General features: G+C 36.6%; 1 protein-coding gene across 4 annotated transcripts in view; it reads right to left on the bottom strand.

Moving 5' to 3' along the window:
- Nucleotides 1-540: 540 nt before the first annotated feature.
- LOC137180942 (polymeric immunoglobulin receptor-like) overlaps nt 541-18,094 on the bottom strand; it is a 29,137-nt gene continuing 11,583 nt past the window's right edge. The window contains exons 1-9 of one of the 4 annotated variants that reach the window (XM_067586253.1): nt 15,664-15,976; nt 15,069-15,362; nt 13,970-14,278; nt 12,675-12,989; nt 12,098-12,406; nt 10,539-10,571; nt 10,345-10,413; nt 9,895-9,941; nt 6,970-9,016 (exon numbers count right to left, since the gene is read on the bottom strand). In XM_067586253.1, coding sequence (XP_067442354.1) covers nt 8,747-9,016; nt 9,895-9,941; nt 10,345-10,413; nt 10,539-10,571; nt 12,098-12,406; nt 12,675-12,989; nt 13,970-14,278; nt 15,069-15,362; nt 15,664-15,775 — 1,758 coding nt within the window. In that variant the 5' untranslated portion in view covers nt 15,776-15,976 and the 3' untranslated portion in view covers nt 6,970-8,746. Of the gene's footprint in view, nt 981-1,248; nt 1,564-2,720; nt 3,030-6,969; nt 9,017-9,894; nt 9,942-10,344; nt 10,414-10,538; nt 10,572-12,097; nt 12,407-12,674; nt 12,990-13,969; nt 14,279-15,068; nt 15,363-15,663; nt 15,977-17,477; nt 17,741-18,094 lie in introns of those variants that run through there. The other 3 variants (XM_067586252.1, XR_010928089.1, XR_010928091.1) reach the window with 3 other exon arrangements.

Here is an 18,094-nt window from a genome sequence, read left to right as displayed (position 1 = left end):
AGAACCAGCTAGCCCATCAATGAACTCGCCTTCTGGAGTCACGACAGTCCTGTAAACTGCAGCTGGTGAACATGAAGTGTAACTAATCATGTCACAGTTAACGGGACTGTTGTGACTCAAAACAGCTCATGTATCATCTACGTTACTCTTTGACTAAAAATAACATTCTTGTGCGTATTGTAATAACTAGACATTTTACATATCGTGCAAAAACAAACTCGCCCTTTACTGTAAATCAAACAGTAATCAAAACTGTAGCTTTCTTTTGATGCTAGCAATCATTTAGCCTCCTACAATCTGAACCAGAGTCAGATTTTGGTTATACTTGAATTGAAGTCTTCAGTCACTACTTCTCTGCATACCTTGCACATGCACGGACCCTCTTACACATGCAGGGATATTTGCACATACAGTACAATGCACATTAATGTACAATTATGCTGAACCACTACAAATGTTTATGTTTACATGTCTCTTTTTCCTTTGTATCTATTTTTGTAATTTTATATTTAATTCTCAATTTACTGTTTATTCTCCATGGTGGTCAGAGGTGAGCGCAAAATAAGAATTTCATTGTACAGCGGAGTTGACTGTTCTCTGTGCCTGTGACAAGATTTTAAGTGAATTGAATAACTTCATAGTAATAAAATAACACGTCCACTCACCTACAGTCATCTCCAGTTTGTTGAAGAATGGGTTACTGCGTTTATTGTCAGTGTTTTCTGCTCCACACCAGTATGTCCCAGTGTCATCTGTTGTTACGTTTCTCACAGTTATGATGATATTTCTCCTCGCTCTGTCATCCTCCATTGAAAACTTCCCAGTGTTCATCCTGCGCTTTGAGGTGTTCCATAGAGGTTGACATATAGATGGATCTTCTCCCTTACAGATGAATTTCTTATTGGGAGCACCTTGTGTGTACTCACACCAGTATGTGAAATTTTGTCCACTAGTTGGGGATCTTTTGAAGCTTGTAATACCTGTAAATAGAAAGACAAAGACATCTCACTTTCTTTATTTCACTTCAACTTTCACTTCATGTTATCTGCACGCATATTTACATATTTTTTATGATAGTTGTTTTTTTACTAAATATCAAATGACAGCCAAACTGCCAATACAACATATGAATGTGTATAAATTTGTGTTAACGTCTTTTAAATCATCTGTTGTGTTGAGTCGTTTTTCACTGATAAACAGAAAATGAAAGTCTAACCAGTAGAGGAGAGCTGAATCTGTATTACTCACTTCTAACCTGCAGTTGTATTTGTCTGAGTGAAACTCTGTAATTTCCTTCCTTTGATTTGACTCCACACCAGTAGACACCAGCATGCTGTGATCTCACATTACTGATGGACATGTTGAAGCTGTTGGTGTCTGTGAGAGTGAATGTCCCGTTTGACTTTACAGAAGATTGTGTTGATAAAATCTCCTCACAGATTTCATTGTTGTCTTTGCAGATAAACTTGACATTGGAGTATTTTTTAGGGAAATCACATGTGATGGTGGTTTTAGCTGTTCTGTACGCAGTTTGAGTAAATGGTGTTTGGCAGCCATATTTCACTGCAAAGAAAAAAGAAAAGTAAAACATGCAAAACTGAACATTGTAATACTTTGCTAACATGTTGGAAATGTATCATCACGCTCATATACAGTAAAGGGTGCATCATGTGCATTTATCTATTCATTATATCTGCCTCTCCTGTCCTGTAATGTTTGCTTCATAGAAAATTGATTTCAGTTTTTGCTAAATTGGTTAGCTCTGTACAGTAGAAAGTTGAAAGAGAAGCAGACCTCACTGAATGTGAAAAATGTTCATACTAGAATTACTTTGTTGTTCATTTTCAAAATAGACAAGCTTTTTAAATGTATTGACCTAATTATTCAGTCTTCAGGAAAAGGTGAGTTATTTTCTGAATACTTTGTACCCTATCACCCAGAGACTAATGTTAGCAAAGCACCCAACCGCACCATGAAATTGACCACACTGCAGCACTTTACAAAACTTCAACCAACTGGAGAAGTGAAGAAAGTCGGCTGCTGTGCAAACTGAAGACAGAACGTTAACAACACAGCGTTTCGTTTCGTTTTTCCCCTCCTTACTCCAAAACACACAGACCAACTTGTGTTTTTACAAAAGACATTAAACCAGTGATGTTAGTAAGTAAATGACACTTTCATTTCATTATTATTATACTGAAGAAGAATAAGATGCTTCCAAATGAATGCAGTTCACTTTTCTAAATCAAAAAGCTGCAAACTTTCACACACTTTTCTCTACTTTTTTCTGTTTGTCAGACATGACCTTCATCAAGACCATTTAGTTTAAAGTTATGTTTCATATTAAAGTTCAGTGGACACAGGACACCAGTGAATGGCACACAGTGCATTGAAGGAAGCATCAGAAGAGCCAAAAATATTCCCTCTCTTTCTATTTATTGAATCAAGAGTTGACTTTGAATCAATAATCAATTCTGAATTGAATCGTGACACAAAGAATCAGAATCAAATTGTGAGATTCCCAAAGATTTCCACCCCAATGGGATAGATATACTGTAATTATAATGTGCAACCAAAATACAGATACATTTCTAAAATGTCTTTCAGTGCCTGATGCCTGTGTGTTGTGTTGTTACATTTTTGTTAGTTTTCTTCATGTTTTCTTAGTGATGTTTTGTTAAACTTCACTCTGTCTTTGATACAGATGCAGCATCTCTTACCGACTTTCAGTTCCAGTTCCTGTTCCCCGGGTCCATAGAATGAGAAATGGTCAAATTTACACTGGTACTTCCCAGAGTCATCACGTTCAAGTTGTTTAATGGCCATCCTGAGATTTTTATTTCTTGTATCATGGTACAGGGAAAATCTGCCCTTCTCTTCCCACACATCCTTTTCAGTGGTTCGTATGTTTTTTCCTCTGGGATTAATAACCTCTATCTTTTGATATTCCTGATCTTCTCTTGGGTATTTGCAGGTGAGTTCAACCCATCCTCCTTCACATCCCTTCACTTCAGATGAGACCTCACAGCCTGTTGATCAGACAGAGAGAAAAGTTCTCATCATGTCAGACACTGAAACAATCCCAGAACAGTCTGAATAAGAACCGTATCAACAAAACATCCACTGTCTCATCATGCTGGTAAACAGACTTTCTGGATTAATCAATAGATCACAGAGTTGTTCAATTAATCTTGTTTAATGTGTAATTTTATTCACACATATAGTGTTTTGTGGTAATTTCTGTAGAGATTCTGAAAGGCCTCTACTTATAAAATCTTAGTATAAATTTATAAAATACATTTTTGTTGTCCTTTTAGTTTTTCAGTGTAACAGCAACTCTGCAGCCTGCCACGGTGATTTTTTGGTTCTACCACCAGGAGTCGCCAAAGTCAGGTTTTCAAATCCCAGTGGCTTCATGATTCAAGATAAGAATTGAAATAAGTTTGACTTTGTATTTTATCCTTGACAAATATTAGGAATTTTTATTTTTCATTTTTTAAAATGTCAAAAATGTTTGTGTTAGTGCCTGTTCACCAGAGGAGTTTTATGCACTCATTATCTTTTCTTTTTATTTATTTTTATAAATAAAAAGAAAAAATAATTTTTATTTTTATTTACAATTATTTTATTGTGTTATAAATGATTAATACTGAGAGTAAAACAGGTGTCTTTCTAACCTTACCAGTCTCAGCGACCCGTCCACTGTTTAAAAACAATCCTCAGACATGTTTTAAGACATAAAAATACTTTTTTTCCACAAAACGTTAAATTACTTTTTAATGTTTTTTTTTATTGCATCTATTCCTTTTCCCTCATTAAAAATCCAGAATCTCTGAATCTGTAAATATGGTTCATTTCAGAAGTTTAACAGCTGGACACAAGATGTTTCCTCCTTCACTGTAAAGTTCATTCTCAGTGTTTGTGCACTGGAGGCTTCAAGTTTCCACATCACACTTGTGCAACTGGACCAAGACTGGATCCAAACTAGTTGTGATGTCACAAATCATGCTTGTAGGCCCACCTCGTAAAATTTGATTTTCAGTGAGCTCAGAGAAACTTTTCACTTTCAGCAGATAAATGTGAAAACAAACTCTGCACATACATCATTCTGCACAGTGAAGCTCAAACATTCAACTGTAGGAACAAGAAGGAAAACATATTTTTGAGTGGAGCAGGACTTTAAAGATCTGGTATTGAGTGGTATTCATATATATATATGACATTATTGGTGTATTTGTGACATGTTATTCACAAAAAGTTGTTTAGATTTCTCTAATTCCATCTTTCTTTATAGGCCAGAATCTCCTCTGTCCTCCAGCAGGCTGTTTACGAACATCGGCATTATTAATGATTACCTACTCCGATTGGTGGGAGGTGTTGCCCCAACCGCCCCCCGCCCCCCAGTATTTTTTTCAAACGTAGCTGGAGGTCACTATCTTAGCTTTGGAACAGGTTTATTATATTCCTGTAGCTGAGTAACAGAAAGAAACAATGTTTTAAAACTTGATCCAAAGATTGAAGATAAAAAAGTTGAAAATCCTGCAGCGTACTGAGTCTTGTGTAAGAATATTGCAGACACTCTGACTGCAGCTGATATCGTTACCATGAGTTTGGTTCTTGCGCCCTCTCGAACATACAGACAGGAAACGTTGTATCCTTGATAAATTAGCAACCCATGTTTGCATTTTATATTTAATTGTCAGAAAATACCAGAGATACATTAAAAAGCATCACTTTCTGTGTCCAAAGGGATTTTTACAGGTTGTCAGTATCCAAATCAAAAACATCATCTCTGATCGCTGCGTATTCACATCACATCAGATAAACTACCAAGCGCAAAAGAATAAAACCTTTTAACAGACTATAGGTTGTGTCACCGTTGAGTTGAATAATTACCCAAAATATTTAAATATATCTATGTAAATGAGTTGTATTTTATTGTTGGTTAAAGTTAGTGAGCCTTTTAACAGTACTATACTGTAATAATACATGTAAAAGACTGCTACTGTGGCCTGTCTTAAAAAAGTTGAGCTGTAAGTGAAACCACAGAACAGGATGTATAGAAACTGCAGTGTTTCCCCTAGGCTGAGTGGTTTGGCCTGGCGGGCAGGGGGGAATAACAGCCACATATTTCTCCGTTCTCTATTTGTCTGTTTAGCATCATCAGGTCAAGGCCCATTGTTGCTAACTTCGGAGAGAAGTTGCAGCATTTATTAACAGACACACTGTAGTCTGTACTGCACATTTACTGCCAGATTGACAAATTACTGCTAACCTTTCCTCTGCTTCACCATTCACTTACGCACTGCTACCCGCAGTTTCCTAGGCAACGACACAGACATTGACTTAAGTTTTGAGACAGCTCTGCTCAGAGGCTTCCAAATGCTATTGATTTCCGAATAAATGGATATTTGGCGTTATTTTTGGCATTTAAAAATTGCAGTAACTGGTTAGTTTCTTAAGAGGCAGAGCTGTAACAGTTGTCAATCCAGTCTCTAAAGTCAGTAATCAGGCAGTAATAAACCTTTTTTACCTGTCATCAGTGAGAGGACGAGCAGAAGGAAACTCTTCATGTTGTTCTTGGGTGAAGAAATTCTCAGTAAGATTATTTAACTCCAGTCGGTTATGTTGGTTCCTCTTTTCATTTATGACATTCACCGTCTGCACAGTTGTTTCCTGTGCTGATATTTTAGTAAAAGTGATCCGCCCCCACTTCTTATCATCTTCCCCCTGTTCTTCTTTTTTATTGCAGCACTGTGCTTTACATCATTGTTCACCTGGGGCCAGATGTGTAAACGATGTGTACGCACATAAAACATGCATATAGTAATTAATTAAACTTAATATTGATTAATTGCTTTGTGTGATCAATTTTTCATTATTTTATTTTATATGAGACATAATTTTATTTTGCTGTAAATAATCTTTTTATTTTATTCCTAATTGTGACCCTGTTTTCAACATGAGCTCTACAAATGAATCATTGATCACATTTCTGGTGTTTAAAAATGATAATGAGATATTACTATTTAATGACAGCTGTTGTGGCTGTTGGAGAACTTTGCTGCAACACAAGCAGTTACTTCCCTTCCTGTTTGTTTAATAGACAGATCTACAGACTGGTGGAGCAGGCAGCATGTTGGTATGAAAACAGCTGATTAAGGGCGTGTCTACATTCAGTTATGGTGAATTGTGGGAGTGGAAATAAGACTTGTGCACCAGCGCCTAGACCCTCAATGACTGAGGTTTGAAAACAGAACTCTGACGAAAACAACATGTCTGCATATTTCTGGATTTTGCCCCAGAACTGCACAGGATTAAACCACAGGAAACACCTGCAGATGGAGTTTTAGTTGATTATGAACTTATTCACCATGCTAAATTTATAGTAATAATATTAAATGAATGGACTGCTGTTGTAGTGAGTCAGCAGTATTTTATAAATTGTCCCTGACTCTAGCCAATATCATTGTAGAAGTTTAACTATTATGTAGTTTATTAAAGCCTTCACCTTTCCTATACTTCCCTACATCCACCACAGGGAACATTTCAGAAATCAGGCCCCTCACCCTGGAAATGTTGAAAAAGTCATTCATGCTCATATCACATCAGCTCTTATGACACCTTGTACACCTGCCTCTCAGTCAGTCTGCACTAGCTCAGCTACAACTGACCCAGAACTCTGCAGTTAAAAAAGACAAACAGTCAGTAACACATTACTCTGGTTTATAATGCAAGAAGGAGCCTCCAACAGTTCACAGATAAATGTACAATCTTGTTGAAGGCAGTAGGAGCAGATTGACTTCAGATAGACTGTTGCACTTTAGTGGTGAGAGTGTGGCTGTCAAAGTGATCAATCTGTGTTAGCCGATTATGTTTTGTGTAGCGACTAATGGAAACAAAGTAAAAAGTGTCTGAGAGGCTGAATTCAGACCTTGTTTGCTTGACGGTCTGCTGAGATCAAAAAGATACGTTTAATAACTTTTATTGATGAAAAAGATCAACTTATTACAAAATATACTCAAAATAATAACAGCAATCAAAAGCAAAGCTGTGGTAAACAAACAAAGGGCGACCCACTTACCCTCTCTCTCTCTCTCTCTTTCTCTTACCAGCCTATGCAGGTAAACAGCTGCTTATATTAACTGTGAATATCATAGTGACCTGATTCTATCAATAATCACCGTGATTGCGCATTAAATAATGACAATATAACAAATATAACAGTAACAAATAACCAAAATATACACCATCACAAAGTTACTTATTTACAATGAATTCAAAAATCACTATAACTTCATTTATGGCTCCTAAAGTTAGTACAAAATTTTAAGAAGCATTTTAGTAGGCACTTCTTTTATCTGTGTTTTCTTGAAATAATGTCATATTTTCTGGTTTGTATGTGTTGTATATTTTGTACATTTTGTTTATATGTTGCCATCTTGTTTTATCTTTTGTCTTTTGTGTCGTCTGTAAAACACTTTGTAACAATTTTTTTGTGTTAAAGGTACAAATACGACTTATAATATCAAGTATGAGATGAAGACGACCACCTGCTGTAAAGATAAACCTTGTTTAGTATCACTATAAAAAACATGTTTCATACATGAAATAGAATATTAAAAGAAATTTACAAGAAGGATATAAAAAGATATTGAAAACAAAAAATGATTAAACAGTGATAAGTGTACAAATACATTATGAAAGTATGAAATGATGCAACTTTTGTTGCAACTACTTGTTGCATAACAAATTGCACATAGTGTATACTGCATCTATGACTCCAGCTAACAATTATTTGATTGTTTGGTCTATAAAATGTCTGAAAATGGTGAAAAAATCCAACGTGATGTCTTCAAATTTCTCCTTTTGCCTGACTAACACACCACAATCCAAAGATATTCAGTTTACTATCAGCTGGAAGCTGGAATCTGAGAATCTGGACAGTTTTTCTTAAAATGACTCAAAACGATGAATCAATTATCAAAATAGTTGGCGATTAATTTTCTGTCAATCGACTAAACGGTTAATTGACTCATCATTGCAGCTCTAACTGCATTTATATACAGTATATTACATCCTGACATCAGTCTGAGGCTGATGGTGTGAGGAAATGTGACATTCAGGATCTTAACACACTAAAAGAAGTATTTTGTGCAGCAGTTTTGGGGAACAGTGGAGTTTGGGCGATGAACTGACATCCACACCTTGTCAAATAATCTTGAGTCTTTAATTCAGATCAGCTAGTCCTCCGACCCCTGATATACAGCATCATTCATTGAACCAGTTCTTATCCTGCCCCTAAACCAGGACTGACACATTAATATATTACCTCAGACCCCTGAACAAACAACTGCCATATTATTGATTAAAACTGTCTATTTCTTATGTAATATTGAGAACACCTGTATACAATCCAATGCAGTAGTCCTGGATTAACTTCTATCATATAATATTAACTCCTGTTTTAGTGAATATTGTGTATTTTATGATCTGTGTCAGAGAGGTGTTGTTTCAGTCCTTTTTGAGGTGGTGGTTGGTGGTGGATGTGTTGAACTGCATTTTTGGTTGCACATCATGTAACATATCAGGTGTATATCAGTGCAGAAGTCCTTTGAATAAATCTTGATAAATCAAGCAAAGATGAACAATTTAATCTTAAACAGTTTAAAAGTCTGTGTTTGGGTTGGAAAAGAAAAAAGAATGAACTGAAATCTTGGCAAAGCTCACAGCCTGGAAACTTTCCTCAGTGCTCCTGTGGCTTGTTGACAGTAGAGTAGAGAGGGTTTTCAGAAAACCCAGATGGGTGATTGACAGTAGAGTATTGACCATTGTCCTTCACAGTAGAAGATGTGTCACCACTAACTTCCCCTGAACTGTTTGGATGGTTGATGTTGGAGTAATGTGTAAAGGCAGAGGGGTTGGTGGGATGTTTGGCACTGACATAAATCGTTTTCAGTGCAGTTCCTGAGTCAGGCTTGTGGGGCTGCTCCTCTATCTCCTCATAGATAAAATCCTTCCAGAGCAGAATGAAAAATACAAGATGAATAGTTTACACACAATCATAACAATAAACACCAACAATGCTAATAACAGAGGTTCTTAAAGACAGTTAGACCTCATCAATCTCCTGAAACTGAAGCTGAGGCTGAGTTTTCAGCCACGCTAACACCAGCTGTGGCTGGCAATGATGACCTGACAGTCCACCATGTTGGTCCAGACTCCAGACTGAAATATATCAACAACTATTGAATGCACTGCTATGAAATGTTGTACAGACATTCATGGTGTCCAGAGGATGAAGCCCTCTAACTTTGATGATCCACTGGCTTTTCATCTAGCACCACTAGCAGAGTGACATTTTTCGTTTTTAGTGATATATCTGGGATGGATTGCTATGAAATGTGGTACATATGTATATGTCCCCCTCAGAATGAACTGTAACTATTCATCCAGCACCATCATCAGGTCAAAATTAAAATTTGTCCAATACTTTGGTTAATGACTAAATCCCTGCCTCAGCTGTACACTCTGTTTAGTGCTGATTAGCAGGCGAGCCTACAACACAACTCTTGTTAAAAGAAAAGTGATAAGATGATGTCAAACCGTCTACATGAATCTGCCAAACTACATGTGTTTAATGGTGGGACACTTTGACTGACAGTGCTTCATTTCTGGCAAAGAATTATTGCATGAATCACAAAATATAGTGTAAATATTTGTGGAAATGTGCAACTAATACTTTAAACCTAACACTGAGTCATGCACATATGGGTCCATTACATCCCACAATATGGATGCACACACACACACACACACACACACACACACACACACACACACACACACACACACACACACAGTACAACCGTATACAAAAACATATACACTAACCTCGGCGTTGTCCAGTCCCTCTTCATTTGTTTTGTATTTTGAACATCCTGGCAGAGAAAAATTTAAAAATGTAAGAAAAAGAAGAAAACAAAGAAATTTAGCAGAAGAAAATGAAGTGGATCAGTTTCACACATCTGTCTCATTCAGAACCTACTGTACAACTGACCAGGAAAGAACTGACAGTGTTACACCTGTTGATGTTTGTATTCAGCTGTTTGTTTTCATTTTATGTGATTTTATGACTTGACCATTGTGTAGACTATTTCCTAGAAATGAACATAATACTGAAAGCTGGACAAATATCAACTTCCAGACAAAAAAAAAGATATTCTGAACTTTTTTACTCTTTTTATTTATGCATTTATTAATTTATGTCATCACTGCTTCCACAGTATAAAAACTGTGTGTATGCATGTATGTTTGAGTGTTTTTATATAAAGAATCTCTTACGTGTGTAGACAAGAACCAAAATCAGCACAAGCAGCAGCACAGCTACACAGATGACAGTAATGATGATGGCTACAAAACCACACAACAAAAGGATGACCGGCATTAGTTAAACCACAATTAACATAGATATCTAATCACAAAATGTTTTTCAATCATGTAAATGTAGGTTTCAGAAAACAAAAATGTTTTCTCACCATTCCTGTCAGCAGATGAGCGAGTCCGTGGCACTGGAAACAGAAATAGAAACATCAAAGTTGTGAATGAAAGCAGAAATAAATTCTTATTACAGACAACAGCAGGCAAAAAACAAATAAATATATAAATAAAATCCTTATGTATATATATAGAATTATTTCCATCAACTGTGTGGACTCGTCAGGTGTTTCATAGCAACATAGTTTATCCAGTGAGGGGGGCTGCAAATTAGCTTCAGCAAGATGCCGTCCAGTCATTACTGTTGCTTTACTTCTTCCTGTGCAACGATATTTATTCCTAATAGATAAATAAGTAAATATCACAGCTCCCTGTCTCACACATCCTGCCTTTCAAAATTAAACCACTTCCTTTTACTGTTTGTATGTAACTCTTTAATTTTGAAAAGACAGATTTGCTTCTTCAAATAAGAAGGGCTCCATTTCCTCTGCTGTATGAATCCATTTGAGCTGATTTTTGTTGCCTGAAACATAAATGCTCTTCTTCTTGTTCCTTCAGTTGGATGTTTGAGCTTCTCTGAGCAGAATGATGTATGTTCAGAGTTTGTTTTCACATTCATCCGCTGAAGGAGGAAAGTTTCTCTGAGCTCCCCTTAAATCTGAGTTTAAGGCCAGTACCTATGAGCAGGATTTGTGACATCACAACTAGTTTGGAGCCAGTTGTGGTCCAGTTTGCAACTTACACAAGTGTGATGTGGAAACTTGAAGCCTCCAGTGCATAAACACTGTTGAGAACGGACTTTATAGTGAAGTAGGAAACATCTTGTGTTCAGCAGGAAAACTTAAGAAATGAAAAATATTTGCATTTTCATAGCAGACTGAAAACTCCAGAGCACCTGTCACAGTAAATGATCTGAAGAGCTTTTGATGGTTATATATCGCTGCTTTAGGAATTAACAGCTATGAATTAATCAGAAAATAAAGTTTTAATATTTCTGCAGATATGCAGACATAAATAAAACAACATACACACCTACATTCACAAAGGAGTGGCAGTTAAGTTTATTTTATCTTTTGGCCTCTAAAACTTATTTTTACAAGTTATGTCACAGCTTGTGATGCCACAGTCACTTCCTGTTTACATAGTTGGTTGCTTCTTATTGGACAGCGGATGTTGCTTAGCAACCGATTGAAACATTACTGAAGTGTGTACTAGCTAAGACATTTCTGAATTTTAATGGTGCAACCTGATAACTAGTAGTTACTAAGAACTAATGAAGGACTTTACACACAAACTTAGTGATTAATTTAAGAAAAACTGCTGCATCTTAATGCTGAACTATCAGAAAGTAGCAGAAGCAGGAACTTCTTATCAACTGGAACTATCCTACAGAATCTAAATTCGGTGTCTGGTTTCTCAAAAAGGTTCTTGGTCACATGGGAGAGTTCCTGGTGGCAACGCTCTGTTACACTGAACAGGGATGGACGTCTCAGCAGTTACAGGGAATTGAACCTGCCACAGGTGAACATCACCATCCATCTATTAGCTCCTACGATATGAACCACTACATCAAAAACAATGAAATTATTTGAACACTCACCTACAGTCATCTCCAGTCTGTTGAAGAATGGGTTACTGTGTCTATTGTCAGTGTTTTCTGCTCCACACCAGTATGTCCCAGCGTCATTTATTGTTAGGTCTCTGATAGTTATGGTGACATTTCCCCTCTTTTTGACATCCTCCACTGAAAACTTTCCAGCCTTTTTATTTGAGGTGCTCCATAGAGGTTGACATATAGATGGATCTTCTCCCTTACAGATGAATTTCTTAATGGGAGCACCTTGTGTGTAATAACACCAGTATGTGAAAGTTTGTCCAATAGTTGAGGATCTTTTGAAGATTGTAATATCTGTGGATAGAGAGACAAAGACAAATTCTAATTCGAACTCTTTGGCATTTCTGGTATCTCACTTTCTTTATTTGACTTTAACTTTCACTGTTATCTGCACACATATTTACATATTTTTTATGATAGTTGCCTTTTACTAAATATCAAATGACAGCCAAACTGCCAATACAACATCTGAATGTGTATAAATTTGTGTTAACGTCTTTTAAATCACCTGTTGTGTTGAGTCATGTTTCACTGATAAACAGAAAATGAAAGTATTACTCACTTTTAACCTGCAGTTGTATTTTTCTGAGTGAAGCTCTGTAACTTCCTTCATTTGATTTGACTCCACACCAGTAGACACCAGCATGCTGTGAGCTCACATTACTGATGGACATGTTGAAGCTGTTGGTGTCTGTGAGAGTGAATGTCCCGTTTGACTTTACAGAAGATTGTGTTGATAAAATCTCCTCACAGATTTCATTGTTGTCTTTGCAGATAAACTTGACATAGGAGTATTTTTTAGGGAAATCACATGTGATGGTGGTTTTAGCTGTTCTGTACGCAGTTTGATTAAATGGTGTCTGGCAGCCATCTTTCACTGCAAAGAAAAAAGAAAAGTAAAACATGCAAAACTGAACATTGTAATACTGTGCTAACACATTGGAAATGTATCATCACGCTCATATACAGTAAAGGGCGCATCATGTGCACTTATCTATTCATTATATCTGCCTCTCCTGTCCTGTAATGTTTGCTTCATAGCAAATTGATTTTTTTTGCTAACTTGATTAGCTCTGTACAGTAGAAAGTTGAAAGAGAAGCAGACCTCACTGAATATGAAATTTTATTTCAGAAGCCTGGAAAGAAATGTCAGCACACTCTGGGATTTGAGAAAACCTCCAAATTAGCATGAACAATACATCAGTTTTATTCATTCTGTTATCCCCAAACTGGTTTGTGTGCTTGTGTGGGATGGTAGATGTGGGTGAAAAAAATAGATTCACATAAGAATCCCAATTCTTAAAATGAATAAATGACACTTTAATTTCATTAATCTTATACTGAAGAAGACTAAGATACTTCCAAATTAATGCAGTTCACTTTTCTAAATCAAAAAGCTGCAAACTTTCACACACTTTTCTCTACTTTTTTCTGTTTGTCAGATGTGACCTTCATCAAGACCTTTTAGTTTAAATGTCAGTTATGTTTCATATTAAAGTTCAGTGGACACAGGACACCAGTGAATGACACACAGTGTGTTGACGGAAGCAGCAGAAGAACCAAAAACATTCCCTCTCTTATTATTTATTGAATCAAGAATTGGTTGGAATCAATAATCAATTCTGAATTGACACAAAGAATCAGAATCAAATTGTGAGATTCCCAAAGATTTCCACCCCAATGGGATATACTGTAATTATAATGTGCAACCAAAATACAGATACATTTCTGAAATGTCTTTCAACGCCTGATGCCTGTGTGTTGTGTTGTTACATTTTTGTTAGTTTTCTTCATGTTTTCTTAGTGATGTTTTGTTAAACTTCACTCTGTCTTTGATACAGATGCAGCATCTCTTACCAACTTTCAGTTCCAGTTTCTGGGTTTCAGGAGATGAGTGAGGTCTTGGGTAAAATTTACAATTGTACTTCCCAAAGTCATCACTTTTAAGTTGTTTAATGGCCATCCTGAGATTTTTATTTCTTGTGTCATGGTACAGGGAAAATCCACCGTTCTCTTCCCACACATCATTTTCAGTGATTTGTATGTTTTTTCCTCTGGGATTAATAACCTCTATCTTTTGATATTCCTGATCTTCTCTTGGGTATTTGCAGGTGAGTTCAACCCATCCTCCTTCACATCCCTTCACTTCAGACGAGGCCTCACAGCCTGTTGATCAGACAAAGAGAAAAGTTCCCATCATGTCAGACACTGAAACAATCCCAGAACAGTCTGAATAAGAACCGTATCAACAAAACATCCACTGTCTCGTCATGCTGGTAAACAGACTTTCTGGATTAATCAATAGATCACAGAGTTGTTCAATTAATTTTATTGAATGTGTAATATTATTCACACATAGTGTTTTGTGGTAATTTCTGTAGAGATTCTGAAAGGCCTCTACTCATAAAATCTTAGTATAAATATATATAATTCATTTTTTGTTGTATTTTAAATGTTGCAGTGTAACAGAGCAACTCTGCAGCCTGCCATGGTGTACTTTTGGTTCTGCCACCAGGAGCTCCCCTTAAATCTCAGTTTAAAGCGCGTACCTTAAGGTGTGTTCCCTGTACCATGATATTGTTCTGAATTTTAATGGTGCAACCTGATAACCAGTAATTGCTAAGAACTAATGAGGGACTTTCCACACAAACTTAGTGATGAATTTACGAAAAGCTGCTGTATCCTAAACCTGAAATGTCAGAAAGTAGCAGAAGCAGGAACTTCTTATCACCTGGAACTATCCTACAGAATCTAAATTCGGTGTCTGGTTTCTCAAAAAGGTTCTTGGTCACATGGGAGAGTTCCTGGTGGCAACGCTCTGTCACACTGAACAGGGATGGACATCTCAGCTGTTACAGGGAATTGAATCTGCCACAGGTGAACATCACCATCCATCTATTAGCCTCCTACAATCTGAACCACGACATCAAAACAATGAAATTATTTGAACACTCACCTACAGTCATCTCCAGTCTGTTGAAGAATGGGTTACTGCGTTTATTGTCAGTGTTTTCTGCTCCACACCAGTAAGTCCCGGCGTCGTCTGTTGTTACGTTTCTCACAGTTATGGTGATATTTCTCGTCTTTGTGTCATCCTCCACTGAAAACTTTGAGGTGTTCCATAGAGGTTGACATATAGACGGATCTTCTCCCTTACACATGAATTTCTTAATGGGAGCACCTTGTGGGTACTCACACCAGTATGTGAAATTTTGTCCACTAGTTGGGGATCTTTTGAAGCTTGTAATACCTGTAAATAGAAAGACAAAGACAAATACTAATTCAAACTCCTTTTTGGCATCTCACTTTATTTCACTTTAACTTCATGTCATGTTATATGGACTCATATTTAAATATTGTTTTATGATAGTTGTTTTTTTTACTCAACATCAAATGTCAAACTGCCAATACAACATTTGAATGTGTATAAATTTGTGTTAATGTTTGTTAAATCACCTGTTGTGTTGAGTCGTGTTTCACTAATAAACAGAAAATGAAAGTCAGAAAAAAGCCTCTAACCAGTAGAGGAGAGCTGAATCTGTATTACTCACTTTTAATCTCCAGTTGTATTTTTCTGAGTGAAGTTTTGTAATTTCCTTCATTTGATTTGACTCCACACCAGTAGACACCAGCATGCTGTGAGCTCACATTACTGATGGACATGTTGAAGCTGTTGGTGTCTGTGAGAGTGAATGTCCCGTTTGACTTTTCAGAAGATTGTGTTGATAAAATCTCCTCACAGATTTCATTGTTGTCTTTGCAGATAAACTTGACACTGGAGTTGTATTCATTAGGGTAATCACATGTGATGGTGGTTTTAGCTGTTCTGTATGCAGCTTGATTAAATGGTGTCTGGCAGCCATCTTTCACTGCAAAGAAAAAAGAAAAGTAAAACTTGCAAAACTGAACATTGTGATACTTTGCTGACACATGTTGGAAATGTGTCATCACGCTCATATACAGTAAAGGGTGCATCATGTGCATTTATCTATTCATTATATCTGCCTCTCCTGTCCTGTAATGTTTGCTTCATAGCAAATTGATTTTTTTTGCTAACTTGATTAGCTCTGTACAGTAGAAAGTTGAAAGAGAAGCAGACCTCACTGAATGTGAAATTTTATTTCAGAAGCCTGGAAAGAAATGTCAGCACACTCTGGGATTTGAGAAAACCTCCAACTTAGCATAAACAATACATCAGTTTTATTCAATCTGTTATCACCAAACTGTGGTTTGTGTGCTTGTGTGGGATGGTAGATGTGGGTGAAAAAAATAGATTCACATAAGAATCCCAGTTCTTATCTTCTATTATTCTGAATCGATTCACAAATGCCAAAAATTGACTTTTGTAATAATGTTAGTTAATGAAGTTATGCGGAACGAACAAAAGAAGCAGAACTCAATTACGAAGGCAGAGAGACAACATGTACATACTAGAGTTACTTTGTTTTCATCTTCAAAAAAGGCAAGCTTTTTAAACGTATTAACTTAATACAGTCTTCAGGACAAAGATGAACTATTTACTTATACTTTGTACCCTATCACCCAGAGACTAACATTAGCAAAGCACCCAACCGCACCATGAAACTGACCACACTGCAGCACTTTACAAAACTTCAACCAACTGGAGAAGTGAAGAAAGTCGGCTGCTGTGCAAACTGAAGATAGAACATTAACAACACAGCGGAGCGTTTCGTTTTTTCCCCTCCTTACTCCAAAACACACAGACCAACTTGTGTTTTTACAAAAGACATTAAACCAGTGATGTTAGTAAGTAAATGACACTTTCATTTCATTATTATTATACTGAAGAAGACTAAGATGCTTCCGAATTAATGCAGTTCACCTTTCTAAATCAAAAAGCTGCAAACTTTCACACACTTTTCTCTACTTTTTTCTGTTTTTCAGACGTGACCTTCATCACCAAGATAGTTGAAATGTCAGTTATGTTTCATATTAAAGTTCAGTGGACACAGGACACCAGTGAATGGCACACAGTGTGTTGAAGGAAGCAGCAGAAGAACTAAAAATATCCCCTCTCTTTCTATTCATTGAATCAAGAATTGGCTTTGAATCAATAATCAATTCTGAATTGAATCGTGACACAAAGGATCAGAATCAAATTGTGAGATTCCCAAAGATTTCCACCCCAATGGGATAGATATACTGTAATTATAATGTGCAACCAAAATACAGATACATTTCTGAAATGTCTTTCAATGCCTGATGCCTGTGTGTTGTGTTGTTACATTTTTGTTAGTTTTCTTCATGTTTTCTTAGTGATGTTTTGTTAAACTTCTTTGATAGAGATGCAGCATCTCTTACCAACTTTCAGTTCCAGTTCATCAGGTTCCTCAGACGACTTGTCTTGGTGAAATTTACACTGGTACTTCCCAGAAACATCATGTTCAAGTTGTTTAATGGCCATCCTGAGATTTTTATTTCTTGTATCATGGTACAGGGAAAATCTGTCATCCCCATCCCACACATCCTTTGTAGTAGTTTGTATGCTTGCTCCTCTGGGATTAATAACCTCTATCTTATGATAGTCCTGATCTGCTCTTGGGTATTTGCAGGTGAGTTCAACCCATCCTCCTTCACATCCCTTCACTTCAGATGAGACCTCACAGCCTGTTGATCAGACAAAGAGAAAAGTTCCCATCATGTCAGACACTGAAACAATCCCAGAACAGTCTGAATAAGAACCGTGTCAACAAAACATCCACTGTCTCATCATGCTGGTAAACAGACTTTCTGGATTAATCAATAGATCACAGAGTTGTTCAATTAATCTTATTGAATGTGTAATATTATTCACACATATAGTGTTTTTGTGGTCATTTCTGTAGAGATTCTGAAAGGCCTCTACTCATAAAATCTTAGTATTAATTTAAATACATTTTTTGTTGTATTTTTAATTTTACAGTGTAACAGCAACTCTGCAGCCTACCACGGTGTATTTTTTGGTTCTGCCACCAGGAGTCG

This window comes from Thunnus thynnus, chromosome 4 (assembly GCF_963924715.1).
Source record: "Thunnus thynnus chromosome 4, fThuThy2.1, whole genome shotgun sequence".
NCBI lineage: Eukaryota > Metazoa > Chordata > Actinopteri > Scombriformes > Scombridae > Thunnus > Thunnus thynnus.
Note: the sequence above shows the minus strand (reverse complement) of the source record. Positions and strands in the feature narration are given on the sequence as shown.